Source organism: Neolamprologus multifasciatus, chromosome 9 (genome assembly GCF_963576455.1).
Source record: "Neolamprologus multifasciatus chromosome 9, fNeoMul1.2, whole genome shotgun sequence".
NCBI classification, from domain to species: Eukaryota; Metazoa; Chordata; class Actinopteri; order Cichliformes; family Cichlidae; genus Neolamprologus; species Neolamprologus multifasciatus.
The window spans coordinates 3,104,906-3,127,284 of record NC_140447.1 but is presented as its reverse complement, the minus strand read 5'-3'; the positions used below and the strand labels follow the sequence as shown (position 1 = coordinate 3,127,284).

The window sequence follows — 22,379 nt, the reverse complement described above, 5'->3', positions numbered from 1 at the left end:
ATATTAACAAACACATGACACAACTGTGCTCTGTATGTATCAGGGGAAGCAGAAATGAAATGAAAGTACTGCAGTGTTTGTGCTGCAAAGGCTCGTTATTCTGGGGAAGTATCACAGAACACTGGATGTGCATTTGCTGTCACTCTGTAGTTATTCTGGACATTTTCTAAAGGACTAGAGATGGAGTTTGTTACTGTGTCATGTAAAGTTGTCACAGTGGGATAATGTTACAAAAAGCTGTAAATGTTCCTGACCTGCAGTACCAACATGCACATATCAGCCACAGCAGTTAAAACACTTATATGCGAAGCGAACAACATTGATTATCTCGGTGTAAACTTCCAGGGCTGAAACGCCAACGCTGAACTGCCAGAAACTACAATTTGTCCAACGGCCACTTTAGGCTGGCTCCAAAATGCTCATGATGTCAGACTTCAGCTATGAAATGAGCATGATTGGTACAAAAGTGGCAGCCGTGACTCAAACAGCTCATCGAGTAATTAAAAGGTAAGTGGTTTGATCCCCACCTCCTCCAGGACGCATGTCCACATGTCTTTTGACAAGATGCTGAACTAAACGACCCTGATGCATCCGTCAGGGTCATGTGTGTGCAATAGTTTGCAAGAACTTCAAGTCAAAGAGTCAAAATGACTGTGTGTGAATATGGCCTGTATTAAAAAGTGAAATGAAATCTCAGAGTATAAAATATGAAGTGAAATTGGCTTCAAAGAGGTTACGAATCAACAAGCATACAGTAAGATTTACAAATATAATGTGACTCCGATCCTCACGCAAGATTTTACAAATGTGTCCCTCCAAACCTGAATAAATAACACACACCACTTCTTAAGTTTGGCTTCACACATTGGAAAACGTTCTTGTTCAAAACAAACCTACCATTTACAAAAGAAATACAGCGGCTTGCAAAAGTATTCGGCCCCCTTGAACTTTCCCACATTTTGTCACATTACAGCCACAAACATGAATCAATTTTATTGGAATTCCACGTGAAAGACCAACACAAAGTGGTGAACACGTGAGAAGTGGAACAAAATCAAACATGATTCAAAACATTTTTTACAAATAAATAACTGCAAAGTGGGGTGTGCGTAATTATTCAGCCCCCTTTGGTCTGAGTGCAGTCAGTTGCACATAGACGTTGCCTGATGAGTGCTAATGACTAAATAGAGTGCACCTGTGTGTAATCTAATGTCAGTACAAATACAGCTGCTCTGTGACGCCTCAGAGGTTGTCTAAGAGAATATTGGGAGCAACAACACCATGAAGTCCAAAGAACACAGCAGACAGGTCAGGGATAAAGTTACTGAGACGTTTAAAGCAGGCTTAGGCTACAAAAAGATTTCCCAAGCCTTGAACATCCCACGGAGCACTGTTCAAGCCATCATGGTACAATTGTAAACCTACCAAGACAAGGCCGTCCACCTAAACTCACAGGCCGAACAAGGAGAGCGCTGATCAGAAATGCAGCCAAGAGGCCCATGGTGACTCTGGACGAGCTGCAGAGATCTACAGCTCAGGTGGGGGAATCTGTCCATAGGACAACTATTAGTCGTGCACTGCACAAAGTTGGCCTTTATGGAAGAGTGGCAAGAAGAAAGCCATTGTTAACAGGAAACTATAAGAAGTCCCGTTTGCAGTTTGCCACAAGCCATGTGGGGGACACAGCAAACATGTGGGGGACACAGCAAACATGTGGGGGACGCAGCAAACATGTGGGGGACACAGCAAACATGTGGGGGACACAGCAAACATGTGGGGGACACAGCAAACATGTGGGGGACACAGCAAACATGTGGGGGACACAGCAAACATGTGGGGGACACAGCAAACATGTGGAAGAAGCTGCTCTGGTCAGATGAGACCAAAATGCAAAATGCTATGTGTGGAAAACTAACACTGCACATCACTCTGAACACACCATCCCCACTGTCAGATATGGTGGTGGCAGCATCATGCTCTGGGGGGGCTTCTCTTCAGCAGGGACAGGGAAGCTGGTCAGAGTTGATGGGAAGATGGATGGAACCAAATACAGGACAATCTTGGAAGAAAACCTCTTGGAGTCTGCAAAAGACTTGAGACTGGGGCAGAGGGTCAGCTTCCAGCAGGACAACCACCCTGAACATAAAGCCAGGGCAACAATGGGATGGTTTAAAACAAAACATATCCATGTGTTAGAACGGCTCAGTCAAAGTCCAGATCTAAATCCAATCGAGAATCTGTGGCAAGATCTGAAAACTGCTGTTCACAAACGCTGTCCATCTAATCTGACTGAGCTGGAGCTGTTTCAAAGAAGAATGGGCAAAGATTTCAGTCTGTAGATGTGTAAAGCTGGTAGAGACAGACCCTAAAAGACTGGCAGCTGCAACTGCAGCAAAAGCTGGTTCTACAAAGTATTGACTCAGGGGCTGAATAATTACGCACACCCCACTTTGCAGTTATTTATTTGTAAAAACTGTTGGAATCATGTATGATTTTCGTTCCACTTCTCACGTGTTCACCACTTTGTGTTGGTCTTTCACGTGGAATTACAATAACATTGATTCATGTTTGTGGCTGTAATGTGACAAAACGTGGGAAAGTTCAAGGGGGCCGAATACTTTTGCAAGCCACTGTAGACAAAGATCATGTGGCATGCCCACATGGAGCTTTACGACAAATTTCATGCTGCCAGATTCAAATCCCAGCGGGAAACTGGGACATCTGGGCTTCCACTGTATTCGTGCATGTTTTTTTTATTCTATCGTTTGTTTGTTTTGTTTTCAAAGTGGTCATCCACACAGTTTATGGATGCAGATCAACAGAAAGGTTTGCTAATTTTAGCTGACACCCTACTGCTCCATCTAAATAAGGGACTCTAAAACACCTTCAAATGGACTGATGCGTCATTATCTCACAGCAGTTTCATGTTGCAGATCCTGGCTTTCATTTAGCTGTGACTCTGAAGATTTCTAGAACTCTCTAAGATGTCATACCCAGTTTCTTCTGTACTTTCTAATATGTCGCCAAACAATAAAAATTAATCTTCTTCAGCATTTTGTCAATAATGGCAGCTGCAAAGTCAGAAGTATTATCTTACAAAAGTATTTAACATACTGTTTGTTAGTCTTTTTGGATATTTTGTATTTTAATGATGACTCAGGATATCTCTGGAATACAAATGTCTACTGGGCCAGAATGATTATTATTATTAGATTATTATTTGTACATTGTTACATCTGGTCAGTGCAGTTTATTGTTGCACTGTGGGCTGTCAGTTGGTGTCATGGCAGTCAGACGAAGGTTCAACCATGTGCAGTCTGGATCTTGAAGAGGGAGGGGGCTAGGGTTTGCTGCAATGTTGAGTCACTCTGTGTTACCGAGTGCTTCACAGGCAGACAGAAAACACACACTTCAATGGGCAGCTGTAGAAAAGCGGCTGGACTTTATCTTGAAGACTTTTCACCTCCAATAAGAGAAGCTTCTTCAGTTCTTCAGGTATTTAAGCCCTAGTGAGAGAGTCGTCCCTGACAAGGGGAGATGCACTGTTGGTCTAAACTCCCATGGCAAATTGGTCCTGGGTGAGGGACGAGACAAAGAGCCATTCAGAAAACCCCTACGAGGAGAACACCAAGGGACCAGTTCACCTTACTGGGATAGGGTTACCGGGCCCCACCCTGGAGCCAGGACCGACGAGGGTGCCCGAGGGTGAGTGTCTGGTGGCTGAGGGCCTTAGTTGATGGGGCCCAGCCGAGCATAGCCCGAAGCATAGCATAGCTCCTGCAGGCCCACCACCTACAGGAGGCGCCACAGGGGTTGGGTGCATTGTGTGCTGGTCTGCTTGGGTTCCTGCCCCCGCAACCCGGGCCCGGATAAGTGGAGGAAGATGGATGGACACTGAGGTGAATAGAAACCTCAGCACTGAAGTTTACCTGAAGCCCCCACACACACGGACCAGTACCTCCTCTTTGACGCCTACCACCCTCTGAAACACAACCCTGGAGTAATCAGGACCCCACAACACCGATGGTCCCAGATGCCTTAACGCCCACTCGCATCTTGTGCCAGGTGATCTGAGTAGGTCACATGATAGGGTGAGGCAAGTTCTCACAATGTTTTCACTGGAAACCTCTGCTGATAATGACCACGCCCCTTTTCACACCTCATGTGATGAGGCACGTGATCAATAGGCTCCTCCTTCCTCTTTGGGAGCCTGTTTGTTGGTTTTGTTTCTGACTCGAATTTATTTTTTACAATTATCCAAAAACATTTGTCAATAATGACGATTAAGAAAACTACTGACACCAATACTGATGTTATTCAGGAATATTTTATTATTATTATTATTATTATTATTATTATTATGTGACTCGTCTGCATTAACTACACTTTCTGAGCATCATGAAATCTGAGTGAGTGTTTGGAGAAAGAAACTGTAGTTTGAAGACAGTGTGTGTGTGTGGATACTCTGAGATCAAGCCTCAGTGTCAGAAGACTGCAGACACACAATCGTTGGGGTTCTACTAGATTTAAAGGTTCAGCCTATAAATCTACATGGAGCTGTTTTCACTAAGTCCATCTGAACAGCAAAGAAACAACACTGCATTATGCTTCTCCTACCCAACGTAAGACTTTTCCTTACTAGGAATTTTGCTGATCCTTCAGGATTTTTACCCACGCTTAGTGTTTGTTTCCTGCTCCTGCTATTTGAGACTGTTTGGGGATTTACAGTTAGATCCATAAAGTTTTGGACAAGGACATTTTTTGTAGCTTTGTGTCTGGATTCAGCAGAGTGAACTTTAAAACAATCTGCAGACGTCTAGCTTTAATTCAAGGGGTTGAACACAAACGTTTTAGGAATGACAGACATTCTTAAACATAGCCAACCACTTCTGGAGGCTCTGGTTCATCATCTGGCCCATCCACTACCTCCATGGATTTCCTTCTCACGGACTTCCCTCCCGAGCTCCCATGGTCCCGCTCTAATCGTAAGCCAACTGGTCTAACTCAGTTTTGATGTTTCCTCCGCTTCCCGGCTCCCTAGTAATCTTCTCCCCTTTCTGTTGCAGCCTCCCACGGCCCCGATTCCGGCTTCCTCGCGTCATTGTTTCCCCGGGTTTTTTAGTTCCTCGTTTTGCTCCTTTGGTTTTCCCGGGTCGTTTGTTATTATAATAAAGTGTCATTTTCTGCTAGCGCTTGAGTCTGCGTTTGGATCCTTTTGTGCACGCGTGCCGCGGCGCATGACAAGTTTTCACTCCTGTAGCTTCTCCTGACATACACAAACCTTCAATCTTGGGGTGTGAGAAGAACAAGCCCTGTTAGCTGATCTATTCTAGTCACAATGAGTCTGCAGACTGATTAACAGCTGACCACCTGCAGTTACAGGTTGACGCCTCGGCTGCTGTGACGCTTTTGTGCATTTTAGCGCAGCTCTGTCAAGTGACACAAGCCACAGCAAGACAACAAGTAAAACTCTGCTTCTCTAGGATGGGACGCACACTGACCTGGGGAGCAGCAGAGTCTGCGATCGGCCGGTCCAAAGTAAAGAGTGGACAGCACAAATTCTATTCAAAGCAAAAAATAAAGAACTGCCAGGTAATATTCAGAGTATGTTTTTTTTTGAAAGAAGGAAGTTATAATTTAAGGGGTTTTTGTAACTTCAAAACAATGAAGGTTCGAACTACAAGAAAAAGCTTTTGTGTTTCTGTTCATGGAGTGAAACTGTGGAACAGTCTGAATATGGAATTAAAGCAACGTCCAAACATAAAGAGTTATAAAAATATGATCTTCTCGAACTATAAAGAAAAGGAAAATATTTAAATTAAGTGAATGTCTCTATTTAAAAAACAAACAAACAAACAAAAACAACTCATGATGTGATATTATAGTATATCAGAAATCTGTTCACTATTTTTATTACAAATTATATCAGTAAGGAAGCAACTAAATATTAACTGATAATTTATGGCAAAGGGGTGGGATTAAATAAGTGTTTACTTCTTCCCTTTCAACATGTAAATTAATCAGAACGTTGTTTTTTGTATGCAATTTGTAAAGTATTTTTTTCTTATTTTCTTTTCTAAATGTACTTGTATATTGTTCACATGTTGAAATCAATCAATCATTTAAGGACGCAGACAGCTGAGCGTGTCTTTGTGCAACACAGAGATCACCGACCTGCACACTGACCTCCTTTCTGCTGCACCAACATGTGCAGCACGAGTGACGAGTGCAAGCATAACAGGAAACACTGCTTCCAAACTGAGCAGTTATTGTGGTGCAGGGATTGGAAGAAGATATACACACACCTACATTATGAGGACGTGCTCTTAGACACAAAAGGTTCAATAGTTCACTGATTTGGTCATTTCCAGTTGTGTTTTTGTCCACATCATAAAAGTATGTGTGTTTCAAAAATCATTTCAGGTGAGAGTGCAAAGGTTCCCTTTGCTACAAGCCATTTATGAGTATTCAAACCAAACCACGTGATCTTTAAAACGTTTTCCATCTTTAAAATTAAAACTCAAAGTCAATCAAATACACTGTTTCAGCCGCAACACACATGCAACAACACTCTTAATCTGTTCTCACTTCAAGTTTTGACTTCATTTAAGGGAAAACAAGAAAAATCGACACAGTTTGAGCGAATTTTAAATGCACAGGAAACTCAAAGGCGCCGATCCGTAGACGAGCTATTTGGAGAAGCTGAAACTAAAGTTACCTTGTGCTTTAGTTTAGATTACAAAACAAAAACTGGCGTTGAAGAAAAACACTGTGGCGTGTGAGTTCAATGCACGAGTCTTACCTGCTGATACATCCAAAGGGCTGCGAGGAGCTTGTGGCTCGGGCAGCATGGGGCTGTGCTCCTTAGGGGCGACTGATCCCGCTGGAGGTGTGAGAATCTGAGGATCGGCAATACTTGGAGGCTTTTCTGCTGGAAGCGGTGCAGCTCCCACCTCCACGTTCATCCCAATCCCTCCAGGCTGGGAGAAACCTACGGAAAAGAAAGCAGACAAACAGGTAAACCTTCTCTTTGCACCGACACTCACTATGACATGAAGAGAAGAGGAAGAAACAGTAAGAAGGTCAAAGAAAACACCACATACAACCTGAATGCAGTCGTAGAGGGGAGGGGCCTGAATATACACAGCATGTGTGAGAGATGAGGTCATGAACGTGGTCATGAGACTCTTCACCTGCAAACTGGTGGAAATTAGTCCCGAGAGTAACTCACTGATGCACGTGTCAGCTGTACTTGTATGTGTGTGTGTGTGTGTGTGTGTGTGTGTGTGTGTGTGTGTCCAAGCCTGCAGGGTGTTTTGGTGGCCCAGAGACGACAGGTCTCATTAAGACAACAATGAGAGCTCTGCAGAGGCTGGCATGGTGAAAGGCATAACTCAGCCTTATAGCTCACACTGTGAGTGTGTCACTCTGCAAACTACCAGCAGATACCAAGCCAGTGACGGCTAAAGCTCTGCATGCAACCAACAAGGGTCACGTCCACAAATGCAATTCATCAGCGTGGACAACTATTGGCTATTCTGGGGCAAAGTTCCTGGTTGGAAGTCGCATTTTTAATGAGGAAGGAAATTAATGAGCTGTAATGATCCACAGTGATGAAGGTGTGTTTGCAGAAACTGAGCACAGTGATTGTTCTGGCAGGCCAGCAGGCAGAGCTTCAGCGCTGATATTATAATAATGGAAATATATATATAATGAAAGTCACGTGTTTGAGTCCGTTCCCTCAATGCTGAAATCAAATACACCAACAAAACAGGTCCAAATAAAAGTTCACCAGTGGTGTCAAACACTGACCCAACAAAGACTCCAAACGTTGGACTTGTTAACTGTAAGTTTTACAACTTCTTCCACTGAGAAACATCAAAAGACCAAATGCAGCTATTCAAACGTCTCTTACTGACTGGAACAGGGGGCTGGACATGTCAGTGCTCAGGGTTGGTTGCTGCCTCGGGGACTTTGCGTTGGTAGTAATCGATTCAACTATGAAATCCAAATCATGTCAGAGAGTGTTTGAGTTTAATGTGAAGCTAAACAGAGCACTCGCTGTGAGAGCATGTTAGCAAAGCCAAAGAAGGAAAATCACTGAGATCCCAACGAATTTTAATATGGCATCAATTTGAGTTTCTCAGGTGACTTCCTGCTTGAGTTATCGTGTTGGCCGCTCAGCCGTCAGCTGTGAAAGGCTAGAAATACTCTTACAGATACTTACGATATGATGCTGTAGCTACTGTACCGCCAACATTTTAAGAAGCCATCAACAGGATGTGAAGACAGTGACTTTAGCCCAGAACATATATTTAATAATAGTACTGTCATACATGATAATTAGTGCAAAATGCAGATGAAGCCTGCAAAAGGAGGAATGACCTAAACTGGAGCAAAACCAGAGTAAACACTGGAGTAGCCGTCCATGACCGGAGAAAGCTCCGCACAATAAATGGTCACGAGGATTAAAATGTTGAACTCTCAAATGTTTCTTCTGTGATGCAAAGATAAAAATTGACCTGGTTCTGGAGAAGGAGCTAACTGACAGTCAGTGTTGGTCAAGTTACTTGAAAAAAGTAATCAGTAACTAATTACCGATTACTTCCCCAAAAAAGTAATCCCGTTACTTTACTGATTACTTATTTTCAAAAGTAATTAATTACTTAGTTACTTAGTTACTTTTTAAAAACACGATTTACACCCTGAATAGGTGATAAAGTGATAGATCTTTCAGCCCAATTCTACTTTTTCTACATAATCATCATACAAAATGTAATCAAATGGAAAAGTCTCTTTTTAAAACTTGTTTTATTAGTTTTAATCTTTTAACTTTATGCATCAAGCAAAAATTTAATTATCTGCAACATTCTCTGACTGGAAGAAATTTGTTTAACATTTAAACCTATTTTCTGCACATTCCAGCATAAAATAAAATATTTTTTGTGTGCTTACACTCAGTCTTTCAAATAGATGCAAGTAAAACACAGCAGAAAATAAATAAAGTCAAAGACTAGTGGTCCTGTTGCTCTATTTTCACCTGTAAAGCAGGAGTGGGGTAGGCGGAGGGTTACCCTGGTGCAGGTGTGCCGCAGCGGTCAGTGGAAGAATCCGCGAGTTTCTCTGTGAGTTTCCCATTACGTCGTAGCTACTCGGTGCTTGTTTGGAAGTTTAGGGGTTTTTTCACTGTAAAAAGAAGTTTTCTTCCCACGCACAACGGACACTAATGTTTTTGTCACTTTTTATGGAATCAAACTCAAAGTAAGGTCAGTACTTCCACGCTTTAAACGCTGCACGCTCATACTCTCTCTGCACTCGATATATGATCCATTGTTGATCTGCACACAGCTGTTGTCACGAACGTCGCACTCGCTTACGTCACTGTCATGAGACATTCTCGCAAAACAATCACGGTTTTAGTAACGCAGTAACGCAGCGTTCCTACGGGAAAGTAACGGTAATCTAATTACCGTTTTTGCAATAGTAATCCCTTACTTTACTCGTTACATGAAAAAGTAATCAGATTACAGTAACGCGTTACAAGTAACGCGTTACTGCCCATCTCTGCTGACAGTCTCTGCAGAAAGCCCCGTGTCTGCACAGAGAGGTCAGGAGTAGGGATGGGTATCGTTTAGGTTTTATCCGATACCGGTGCCAAACCGGTACTTTTGAAACGGTGCCGGTGCTTAAACGGTGCCCAAACCGGTGCTTAAAGAATGGAAAACACAAAATTGGTCCAAAAACCTCTCATGTTCAGCTGTTTTTTTGTAAAAAGATAACAATGTTAGTCTTTTCTGCAGGTATAGGGCATATATGGTATCACTCTGGGCTGGAAGCAGTGCTTAAACAATGGAAAAAACACAAACTTTGTCCAAAAACCTCTCATGTTTAGCTGTTTTCCACTTTTTCTTCGGTCATTTTAGCCTTTTTGGCCAGGGTGAAGGGAGTATCTGCCATCAAACAAGAAGACAGCCGCATGTAGCTATGATGGTGTTTGCTAGTTCACGTTACATGCATTAATTTAATAACGCGGTTAGCTTACTCAACGTAAATTACACACGAACAACATTAAGCTACTCACGCAGAGAAGAACGGCTGCTGCTGCATCATCATCCTCATCATTTCTGCTACACTGGCAGGGCTAGGTTCATCGGATTTAAAGTGTGACCTCCTTTGACAGTATCAGCTTAAAGCACTTGTTGCAGGCTGCTGAGTTTGCATCTTTTGCTGTGAAGTACAGCCAGACTTTTGACCGCTTTGCCTTGGGCATTTTTAATCTGTAGCTCTGCTCTAAAAGAACGTACGTACCTGGACCCGCCTACTATCCTCGAAACGTAAAATGATTGGCTAGAATCTAAAGTGTATCATTCCATACCAGTTGGTGGCGGTAATGCACCTTTCAGTTGTTTGCCAACCGCCAATAGAAATGTAAGGAAGAAGAAAGTGTACCACAGCTCAGGAAAAAAAAAGCACCGAAATAAAGCACCGAAATGCGCGCTGCTTTTCGGTCTGGTTACTACCGTTTATGTCAGAACCGGTGCCATGATGGCACCGGATACCGGTACCCATCCCTAGTCAGGAGTGCTTCAGTGCTACTCGGCTGCTCTGAGGTTAACACAATATTTGATACTGTAAACACCTCAAAATCCACATATGCACACAGAATACAAAGCCCTGACTTTAAATATACACAATAGATAATTACAATGTTCATATTCTGAAATATGACAATATTTGACAATATCAAAGCTGCAGACACAACGCAGCACTTCATCATGTGTAGCAGGCTCTCCGTGCATGAGTGAGCCCTGTGTGACACAGACCCTATCAGACAGTGTTGCTGAGTAATGATAAGCAACATATCTCACACACGCACACGCACGCACATGTAACCACGGTAACTTCTGCCCCCACTTCCGCCAGTCCCTTTATTGACAGATTTTACACTGCATACCAGTTGACAGCGTGCAATAACCCGGCCGATTCATTCATCTTTACACCACCTCACTATCGACTCAACGGTGAGTTATTAGTTTGTTTTGTTTTGTCACAATGAATGAAAATGCGGAGCCGCGCTCGCGCATTCTAAAACGCCGGTAAGCTAATGCTAGGCTAGCGACAGGAAGTGCAATTACTAGTTTTATTTATTGAATATTGTTGTTTTTGTTTATCCCACTATGGCCGAATGTTGACTTAACGTATCTGGAGTTGAACGAGTGATTTGATTTTTTAATTTTGTCCGTTTTGGATGTTTTTTGTTACTTTTCCGATGAAATGCCAAAACGGCCTATGGGATTTTGCATTGAGTTAAATTCCATTTAGATTATTGAATCTGTTGCGCAACACCTGTGATTAAATGAGTTTTGTAAATATATTTGATTAACTTTGGATAATGTTTATTAGCTTTATTGCTGATATACTTTGATGGGACCCATGAGAATGTTTTTCTATAACAGTCTTTTGAATGAAATTCATTATAAGAGATGATGGTTTATTGATTGTTGTATGAAACATGGCATTAATTACTTGACTTTGTTATTTATGGATTTATTTTGTCACAGCAGTAGAATGCTGTTTCATTTTCTTCTGTGAATGATAATTTATGTTTTTGACCTTGTTTAGGTCAGGTTTTTTCCCCCCGCGATCAGCCCTGATCAGCGCGGGATAGCGAGCCACCCGACCACTGCCACACACACACGCACACACAGTTAATATCTCAGTACTGCTGTTACAACAGCACTCACATCTGTGATTCTGTTAGAAGGAAATATTGGGAGGATACCTGAAAACGCTCCCATCAGGTTAGCATCCATCTTTTGTGCAGGGCTGGTCTGAAAGCCCAGAGGATTAGAATAACTTGCCACGGAGACTGGCAGCAGGGAAGGAGGGAGCGATGGAAAAGGTGAAGAGAAGACAAGAGAAGAGAGAGAGCAATGAGACGCAGGCAAATATGTAGAAGAGAAGTCGAGTGAGTGGAGGCGCCGCTGGGCGTGACAGCATTAACGATTGAAAAGGTGTGACGTGAGGGCAGACAGCAAAGAGGAGAGCAGATACAAATCATTATTTCTATTCTACATACAGTCTATGCTGCTCTGTGTTGGTATGATGCTAGAAATACTTTAAACACAAACACGAGTGGGAATAAAAGGAGTGGCCCACAGAGGCTGAGCCTCTCAGGCCCGTTGCATCTTTTAAGAGTAACATTTACTTTAAAATGAAGACATTTAAACTACATTTATACAGTAATTTGGGTTTTTACCATGCAATGCATATAATTTGTATCTACATTGGACAAAGACAAAAAACATTAGCGAATAAGCTGCATGGGTTTGGAAACGTGGTGGCGACTCTGAGGCTGCTCCACCACGCAAAATAACGTGAAGCTCCAACCGCGCTGCTTCTCTGGGCCCGAGCGCCTTTAAGACGCGCTCAGGCGAGCATCAGCCAGCGTGAGAAGCTTTTTGGAAATCCCAGAGAACAACTGATGCAAACATTTTAATCAACAATGTCAGTTTTCTTAAATCCTCCCTGGACATCATGTTCATTGCTTTGTGTGTGTGTGTGTGATGCCCAAACTCTATCTAGAGCTGATTCTGAGACACAGAAACCCTGAGATGGTTTGGATATGGGGCAGTCACTGGTTTGGAAGCTACAAAGTCAGACTGGAGCACTGGTCCAGCCCAGTTTTTCTGATCCAAGTCAAAAACGACATCATTTCCTGAAAATGTCCCACTGTGACCACAGAAGGTCCAAAAGAAATGAATCAGTGATAACAAATTAAGAAACTCTGTACCTGATAAGAAGTCTGAAGCCGAGGCCTGCTGCTGGTCAAGCGAGTGTGGCCGCACCTCCCCCTGCGGCTCCGGGTGCGACGCTGCCGTCTGTCCCCCCGAGGTCAGTTTACTACCTGCAGCCGCGACACAGATGCTGAATGTTAGTTCACTCACCTCGCTGATGTCTTCATTTTAATGACACAAGGCTACCAAAATCACACAAACATGCTGACATACACATTACACAAATACAACAGGCATTGCCAAAATATACACAGTTGCACGGAGGGTTCTGTTGCACGAAAGAACGACGCACACAGACACACAACTGTACGCTCACCTGCTAAATTTCCTCCAAAAGCAGATATCCCAGTGCTACACAACCAACAATCAGTGGTGTTTGCTATGTGCTGCTCAGTGCCTCTGTCTGTCTCCGCTGCAGCCTCAGCTGGCTGTGAGCTACTAACACTGTGAACCCCCACATACACACACAAAATCACCACACACAGACACACAAACACACAGACACACACAGTCAGAGTCTGGCTTTGGTGTGGTGACGTTTCACTGTCTGTCTAGTTCAGGTCCCGGGCCCCGCCAGCTAGCGCCTCCCCTCACACTGCCTCTCCTTTCCTCTCTAACCCTGCAATCATCCTTCCATTCTTGTCCAACAAGTCCCAGACCTCCAACTGATTGTTTGGGTGCGAGAGGTGAAAACGGAAAGAGTCTATGGAATAAGGACGAGGAGGGAAAGACAGGCTGGCGTCAGGAATCGATCAGAAGTTTCAGTGAGAAGAGATAAGAAAAGCAGAAAAGAGGATTTCTAGGATGAGCGAGCGTAAAAGAGCAGACAAACGGGAATAGAAGAAACGGGAAGGGACTGAGGAAGGGGAGTAATGGAGGGAGGGGAGTAGCTGGAGAGAAGGAGGGATACATCGTTGGCAACCCTCTCCTAGCTGTGTCCACAGAGGGTGACGGTGAGGCGAACAGACAGGACGCCACCCAAAGTCAAAAAAGCTTTCATATATCAGACGTGCACGGGGGCCGTGGCGGGGTGCACGTCGTCTGTCTCGACAGGAAAACATTCCGTCGGCAGGGTCACCGTTCGCTCAAAAACACTGGTGCTCGAGCTCAGGCTGGATTGGGTCGGTCCCTCTGTCGCACCAATCAGATCACAGGCTACAGGCACATATTTCTACTGCTCTGTCCAAGGTGCTGAAACCAGCAGGAGCAGAGCCTGAAGTGCACAGTATGGAACCTTGCTCCCTCATCAGTACACGAACCACCGCTCGATAAAGAAGATTAGGAAGATATGTCAAATATTGTTCAATTCGCTCTGATTCTGTGCTATTATTAGAAACACCATACTGTCTGCTAGGCACCCATCACTCAAAGAAAACATCTCTGAGGCAACAGTAGAAGTTGTACTAGCAGACACAACCAATCAGAAGCCTTTGTAACCGTGCTTTCTGCACGCTTTGTATGACCTTGCTTCACTTCCAGTCAGAGCTGTTCACACATGTGGTAAATGGTAAATAGCCTGTATTTGTATAGCGCTTTTCTAGTCCCTAATGACCCCAAAGCGATTTACATATCCAGTCATCCACACATTCACACACTGGTGATGGCAGCTACATTGTAGCCACAGCCACCCTGGGGCGCACTGACAGAGGCTGCCGGACACTGGCGCCACCGGGCCCTCTGACCACCACCAGTAGACAACGGGTGAAGTGTCTTGCCCAAGGACACAACGACCGAGACTGTCCAAGCCGGGGCTCGAACCGGCAACCTTCCGATTACAAGGCGAACACCCAACTCTCCCACGATCACCCCGATTCATGTGGGCTTACAGCGTTCCATAATCCAGCATCGACCTTACACCCACCCATAAAATAACTGTAAAAAAGAAATAAACAAATTACTTCTACATAAATTGCACAGCTACATTGGGAACAGTTCATAATACAGCCCACTAGTCCGATCGCACCAAGGAACATTTATTTTTCTATTTTTATGCAGCACTGGCGGCTCGTGGAGTTAGCGACATAAGCTAGCCGCGCCACAGAGCTGTAGCAGCACAGTTTGAGATGCACGTCATCAGCAGACTCTAACTGCCTGCTAAAGACTTGCTGGAACTATCTGAAGGCTGAATGACCCCCGAGACCATTCCCGACCTTAACCGCACTCTTAATGGTGTTAGAGTGTTTTCCAAAGTGATTCATGATGAGAGGAAAATAAATGTACATGTGTAGATTTAGTCCAAACGGTTCTCAAGTTTCCTCCTGCTTCCGAATGCATTGGTGGGTGACCGGAAAGCGTAACATACCAGCAATTTGTCACATGGCGTAGCGTGTTACGCTTCAGGAGTACGAATGTGTTGGATGTAAAGACGCTGAATCCTGAAGCCTAACAGGACTCTCATGTTCCCAAAGCCTCTGGGTTAAACTTTGTTTTATTTAACATCAAGTATGCTGATGTGCATGATGGCTGGATGTTCTATTATTCAATTTATGTTACCAATATGAACGTGACTGTTCTCCTCTTTCAACTAGCATAACTTTGGAAAGCAGCACATCCTTTCCCGTAAAATACCAGGAAGTTAGTCAAAGTTAAGCCACTCCACAATACTGCCAACTGTCCAACTACTTACAATGAAGATGGGAAATATTGATTCTTTTTCTGCAAACTTTAAACCAGTTACACTATATTTTTGGTCTCCTTTCCCGTAAAATACCTGCTAATTTAAAATGACTAGCGTGCTGCTTAAAATTACTTACAATGTAATTACTTCTGCCTACAACGTGCTGATCTTTCATGCCTCATTTCCTTGTACCGATCTTGGCACGTTCACAGATATCTGCAGAAAGTTTCATTTCAATATTCGTCTTTTAATCCACTCTGAAGTCGTCTGCACGTACTATCTGCGTCACACCAGATACAGCGTCCGAGGGGCTGAAATCTGCACTTAAGTGTTCACTTTTGTGTGAAACAATGGGATCTGGGCTTGGTGGATGTTTTTGCACCTCAGGTCTTTTAGCTAAATTTTGAGTAGTTCAGTTCAGTCCACAGGGGAAGATTTCATGCTGGATTTGTGCTGTTGTGTTTAATGTAGCGATGGTGAACTGCTCAGCCTGAAAGAGGGACGGAGACCGACTGTGAAGCAGCACGAGCGAGCGCAGGTAAGTGTGTGCGCCAATTTGAACAGCTCCTAGCAGGTGAGTCAGTGCGCAATAGGACGCTCATTACAGTGTCAACACTCATCATGACTGCTTGACCTTTCACTGTCTCCCTACAGGGCAACCCTGAGCTCTGCTGGCTGATGTTGTTTGAGCATTGCTAACTTTGTAATGCAAAGTTTAAACTTTGGGGAACCTCAGATTTTGAAAACTGCTGTTGTGTGTCATTTTTAAAGAAGTGTTAGCGCTAGCAGACTCGTGTTTTCTTGTGGTATCACAGGTCCCACCACATATGATGGTAACAGGCTAGCGTTTGGCTTTCTAACATTTGTCTAGAGTTGAATGTTAACCAATGTCTGCATCTGTTAAATAAAAAAACAAACCAATAAGGAAGTGAAATGGATCAAACATGTGACACATCTTAAAGCAGCAATGTTTCCATGTAAAAATGGATTAAATGGAAGATCATAACTGCAAACCTGCTTTTCCTGAACCATAAAATTCTGCAAATGTTCAAATGTCGTCATTTCATCTTTCACATAGCATCTGGATGCGGCTCACGCTGAAATTGATATTTGGTGAGGTACTGGATTGATTTAAAAAGGAGGGGAAACCAGTTCCACTCCAGTTCCAGTCTTACATTTGTAAAGCATAAGCTGTCATGTATGGCATATTTTTTAAAGTGGACATAAAACAGTAAATGTATGAGTTTCATTTGATAATTTAATTCAAAAACTGTCATATATGTAACTCTGTGAAGCTGGATTTAAGGAGGAAGTCTCAGGGGGTCACTTTTGTACCTGGCTGCAACAATGAGTTTGATGTTAACACAGCAGGGTTGTTTGGCTATCTGAAGTGAAATGGAAATGCACCTGCTAGCTCTAATGTTTGTTTGGGAAAACAGCGGGCTGGTGCCAGTTTAACCCACATACTCATCAATGTTACGGCTTGGATTTGTTTTAGCCGTGTGCTAAAGAGGCTCCAGAAGAAGCAACCTTTGAAATGAACTCCCATTTGTTACCACAGCTTTGTGCTGAAAGTGTTTGAACAGGCACTGACTCCATAAAGAAACGATTTGCTTGTTACGTGCTTGATGCTAATAGATTAACTACGGCTCTTTCAGCTGCAGCTGTAGGTCCAGTAAGCAATCAATGCTGCTAAAAACAAGCCTCCAAAAGCAAAACCCCTCAGCTAGTATGAAACAAGAGGGTGACTTTGCCCAGTCAGGGCTCGTACCTCAAAGTGTGACTTTTGCCCGAGAATAATAAGTGAGAGTCTTTGTGCACTGAAAGCTAAATTCTGCATTATGTAAGAGCTGCTGCTGCTGGGGGTGGCCTGACCTCAGTATGAGGACAAAATATGGCAACACAGACTGCAGCAGCTACTGCTTAGACACATCAGAGGCATCTGAGGACACACACACACACACACACACAAGCTTTGCTTAATCCTACTCATGCATGAACTAGTTGCAGAGGGGGCATTGTAGGACTCGGAGGACAACTTCAGGATGCAGAAGGAGTCAGCCAAGGAATACAGTCAGTCTGACTTAGTTATGACCTCATGCCTACGACCTGACCGAACAACTACGAGTCTAGAGCAGAATTTTAACACCGTAGCTTTGGATGAACTGGAGTGCTTGTGTGACTGGGTGAAAAAGGCACGTTGAGTAAAGTGCTTTGAGCGCTTCAGCAGTGTGAAAGAGGGGCTTTATATTCCCATTTACCTACAAGTCATAATGACTGATGGGACGATGATCTGCGATACTTCAAGAGTCAACACTCACACTTAGAGTCTGTGTCTGTACACTAGGCTGCCACAAACGATTATTTTGATAGTCGACTAATCAGATCATCATCCATTGGACGTAAAACTACAGATTATTGCACCAGCAGCATCTGCTCTTATATAACTATCATTAGCTTACAGCTTTAAGTGTTTAAGGTATGTGCTAACTAAAAATAAAGACAAGATGATAGTTTATTAAATTTTAATGAAATTTGCAGATTGTTTCGGTGAAGTTTAATAAACTCAGCTGTCTGCTCCTTGCTATCTAAAATATAACAGGACACCGGAGGATATTCTCAAGCATTTCTTTAATCTCAGCCAAACCGATTTACTCAGGAACAAATAAAATACTAAAAAAAGCCAAACAATAACATTTTTAAGTTATCTAAGTGACTTATATATGTTTAACCTGAGTAGCGAAAGACGGCGGTGGGTTTGAAGACGATTAGCCGGGAGTCCGGTGTTCTCACGGCTCTAGTTAGCCTAGCCCCCGGCTAGCTATCGAGCTAGTGGGTAACAGACGTCTCCGAAAACGTCGGAGCGCTTTTGAAAATATGTGGTGTCTTGATAAACTGAGCAGATATTTGAGGTTTACACAGCTACATTCTCGCCTGAAAATATGTTAAACGTTTATTTTGTGACCCAGAAAGAATAATAAGAGTAATATTAAAACTAACTAGCTGCCGCCATTGTTGGAAACCGAGCAGGGCTGCGCTATGAATTCTGGGACACAGCTTCTTCTTCTTCGGGGTTTAACGGCAGCTGGCATCCTTGTACATGCAGTGCTGCCATCTTCTGTTTCAGTCCGGTATTACACTCTTAAATCCTACTACTTATTCCTGCGTCTTTTGGGATCTTACAAAGCTTCACGTATAAGTGATTCTCATCCTTCAGAGACAAATCATAAGCTCGCTGTGACAGCAGCCCCGTAAACACACCTCACTGACGTCACAGGAGAAGAATTCTTGAACCAATCGCTGATTAGTAGTTCACCTATTGACCAATCACCTTCAAACAGGCTCTGCTTACAATTACAAATTAATCTGTGAAGTATCAGCAATCAGACTCAGATGATTCAGGATTTAAATTTTTAGCCATCTTGAAAAAAAATACCGTACAAAGATTATTCCCATTTCTGTTTTTTTCCTCTGTTTCTTTTCCATGTATTGTTCCATGTTGCTGTACTTTCAGCCAGCTAACAGTTACCTGCATGTTAACTTGATCTGGTATTAGATTAGATTAGATTAGATATACCTTTATTAGTCCCACGAATGGGAAATTACACTGCTGCAAGCTACACATCTCAAACCCTGCAGGAAATAGACTGTGACATATTTGCTGCTGTAATCTGTCTCAGCTCCCATTCAGAAAAAGATGAATTCTTACGTAACCACAATTAGGGACCAGAACCGCACCCAAAATAAAATAAGAGACATCGTAGGTAAAGAACGGGGTCACTAAATTACATGAACATGAAAGGCTGCAGCACAGTGTCAAAGAAGCAACTGTGATGTTTCTGCTGCTCTGTCAGATAGAGCGACTCTGTACCAGGCCTGACCAGGACAATGGGCCTGTCAGGTCAAAACAACACAGCATCACAACTAGTGATGGGTACCGGTATCTCGGTTCTGTCATAAACGGTAGTAACCAGACTGAAAAGCAGCGCACATTTCGGTGCTTTTTTTTCCTGAGCTGTGATACACTTTAGATTCTAGCCAATCATTTTACGTTTCCGAGGATAGTAGGCGGGTCCAGGTACGTACGTTCTTTTAGAGCAGAGCTACAGATTAAAAATGCCCAAGGTGAAGCGGTCAAAGTCTGGCTGTACTTCACAGCAAAAGATGCAAACTCAGCAGCTGCAACAAGTGCTTTAAGCTGATACTGTGATGCTGTCAAAGGAGGTAACACCTCAAATCTGATGAAACACCTGGCGACGCATAGCGTTTTTTTAAAAGCCGAGAAATGCGCCGTATTTGATAGCTTGCTGCGAGACCTCACACCGAGCACATCTACTGCGGGTGTGGTGCCTGTTATCGACCCGGAGTTAGCAACATCCCCCAAAAACCCGAAGAGGAGAGTCCTGGCCCCTAGCCCTGCCAGTGTAGCAGAAATGATGAGGATGATGATGCAGCAGCAGCCGTTCTTCTCTGCGTGAGTAGCTTAATGTTGTTCGTGTGTAATTTACGTTGAGTAGGCTAACCACGTTATTACATTAATGCATGTAAGGTGAACTAGCAAACACCATCATAGCTACATGCGGCTGTCTTCTTGTTTGATGGCAGATACTCCCTTCACCCTGGACAAAAAGGCTAAAATGACCAAAGAAAAAGTGGGAAACAGTTAAACATGAGAGGTTTTTGGACAAAGTTGATGTTTTTTCCATTGTTTAAGCTGCTTCCAGCCAAGAGTGATACCATATATGCCCCATAGCTGCAGAAAAGGCTAACATTGTTATCTTTTTACAAAAAAACAGCTGAACATGAGAGAGCATCACAATAAACATTTGCACAGCATCAGTACAACGACAGGGTCACGGCAAAGACTCCAACCTGCTAAACACAGTGGAGCTTTGAACAACACTGTAAAGCTGCTGTGGCCTTCTTACCCTTTAAAGTAGGTATGAGAGACTGATGGATGGGACAGCTGTGAATAACAGTCAGCACACAATCTTACCCGGGGGGGGACTTATTTTGGTGTAAAGCTTATATTAAGAAAACAAAAGTGCAGTAAATCACAAAGCCTGCACAGATCCGTCTTGAACTTCCTTTAATAGTGAAAAAGTGCAGAGCGTGCTCTCTGAGAACGAGGCCATGGCATACTTGGGATCTTTAGGAATCCTTCACTGTTTAGACAAGACAGCTTGCAACTAGGTTCGTGGCTATGGCGTGATTTCTAAGATAAAATGATGACAAAGGAAGCTGCAGGTGAAGTGCTCTGAGCACAGAAAGACCCACGACTGTGAAGCACTTCTACGAAGGTTATCGAGCAAAAGAGTCGTTAATTTGGCGACAATTAGAGGACGTCAGGCAGTCGAGATCAGATGGTTTTAAAATGAGTGAAACATCCCAAATGACAACGCAGCAAAACACAGTTAAATATGTGAGAACAGCAGCTCACAGCAACCACACTCTGCTTCACCAAAACGGTCTGATCTGGTCAGAGCTGGCAGGCGAGGCTGCTGTCCTCCAGCTGACCTCCTCCTCTCCCTGCTCCTGAGCCTCTCTGAGCTGTGATAGGAAGCATGAAGCGGCCGGGTCAGGGCTGCTGCAGGACCACAGGCGCTCAGTGACGGTTCATCGAGGGGACAGACCGCCGTTCGCCCCTGACAAACATCGACGGTGTCTTGTTGATTCAGCCACGCCGCCGCATTAATCATGTAGCTGGAATCAGTTTGAATCCAAGTACGTGGCGGTAAATTTCTATCCACCGTTCCTGGAGCCGTCCTCCCCGAACTTTGTACTAAATGTTTATGTCGAGGTGTGGAAGCTGCATTTCATTGGTGTTTAAAACTTTGCTTTACAGGGTAAAATGTGAAAACAGAACAAGAAAGAAAGGGAGCACATCACATATCCTGAAAGGATTAGGAGAGCTAAAGTCCCTCTAAAGTCATGGACGCTGTCCAGAAATAACCATATGGTACTCTAGTGGTCCTCTGGATACTGAAGCTGCTTTTATATCTCCTGCACCGTCTCTGAAGGTGGGCGTGGCCTGAAGTACACCCTGTTAGCTTACATGTGTTCATCTTGAACTGTTCCCGTGTGAAACACTACAACACAGATGTAACGATGAAGCTGCACCTGTGAGGGGAGGAGGTCGAGGTCCTGGAGGAAACCAGGCCGTGGACGGCTAATGCAGTGTGTGAGTGATGTGCACTGACAGGCAGGAGGGAGGCGAGGTGTGTTTGACGTGACGTCTCTGTAGCGCGAGTGTGTGTGGGACCTGCAGACATCTTTAAAACACAAACGCACATATACATAGCTGTCAGTGAATCCTTCCTCCCTCCATACGTTCTCCCGCTCTGTGACACCTGTGATGTCACTGTGTCTCCCTCACCTCCTCGTCTCAGCCCGGAAACAAGCTTTGGAATAAGATGAGCATTCCACGGAATGACAAACATTCCCTGATCTTCTTCACATCAGTGATTGGTGGTTTCTATTGTCAGGATTAAGGAGATGAATGACCTTCTTTCTTTCTTTTCTTTGCTCATATTTGCTGAGACAGGACAGGAGAGAGGCGAACCGAAGGATGCTCAGTGGGGTTTGAGAAACTGGACATTTAAAGCTTACATGTAAATTATAATAAGTTTCCTTCTTTTCTTCTTAGAAGTGAGACTAAAGTTTGGATCCATCTACTGATATTATTTGATCATTACGTTAATACAGCACGAGCTTCAGTTAGCTGAGCGCTATAGAAACGTCCTCCAAAGAGAGTACATTCAGAGGCTCTACTTTTTAACTGAATCACTACTTCAGCGTTTACTGGAGTATTTTTTCAACAGTAGTATTTATACTTACACTACTGTACTTAAGTACAGAATGTCTGTACTTTGTCTGGTGGCTGTTACCAGCCAAATATTTCGTATTCGTCCATGTAGACGTCCATGTTTCATGGCTGCACATTCAGGCTCAAGATATGAAGGATT

At 43.6% G+C, this 22,379-nt stretch overlaps 1 protein-coding gene across 13 annotated transcripts in view; it reads right to left on the bottom strand.

Moving 5' to 3' along the window:
- LOC146510782 (uncharacterized) overlaps window positions 1-22,379 on the bottom strand; it is a 119,383-nt gene that overhangs the window by 55,339 nt on the left and 41,665 nt on the right. For 10 of the 13 annotated variants that reach the window (XR_014876066.1, XR_014876067.1, XM_085172639.1 and 7 more), the window contains 3 exons: window positions 12,794-12,907; window positions 11,783-11,869; window positions 6,803-6,991 (listed from right to left, as the gene is read on the bottom strand). Coding sequence is in view for 11 of the 13 variants with exons in the window: in XM_085172639.1 (XP_085028765.1) it covers window positions 6,803-6,991; window positions 11,783-11,869; window positions 12,794-12,907 (390 nt within the window). In the remaining 2 variants the exon portion in view is untranslated. The remainder of the gene's footprint in view (window positions 1-6,802; window positions 6,992-11,782; window positions 11,870-12,793; window positions 12,908-22,379) is intronic. The other 3 variants (XM_085172645.1, XM_085172648.1, XM_085172642.1) reach the window with 2 other exon arrangements.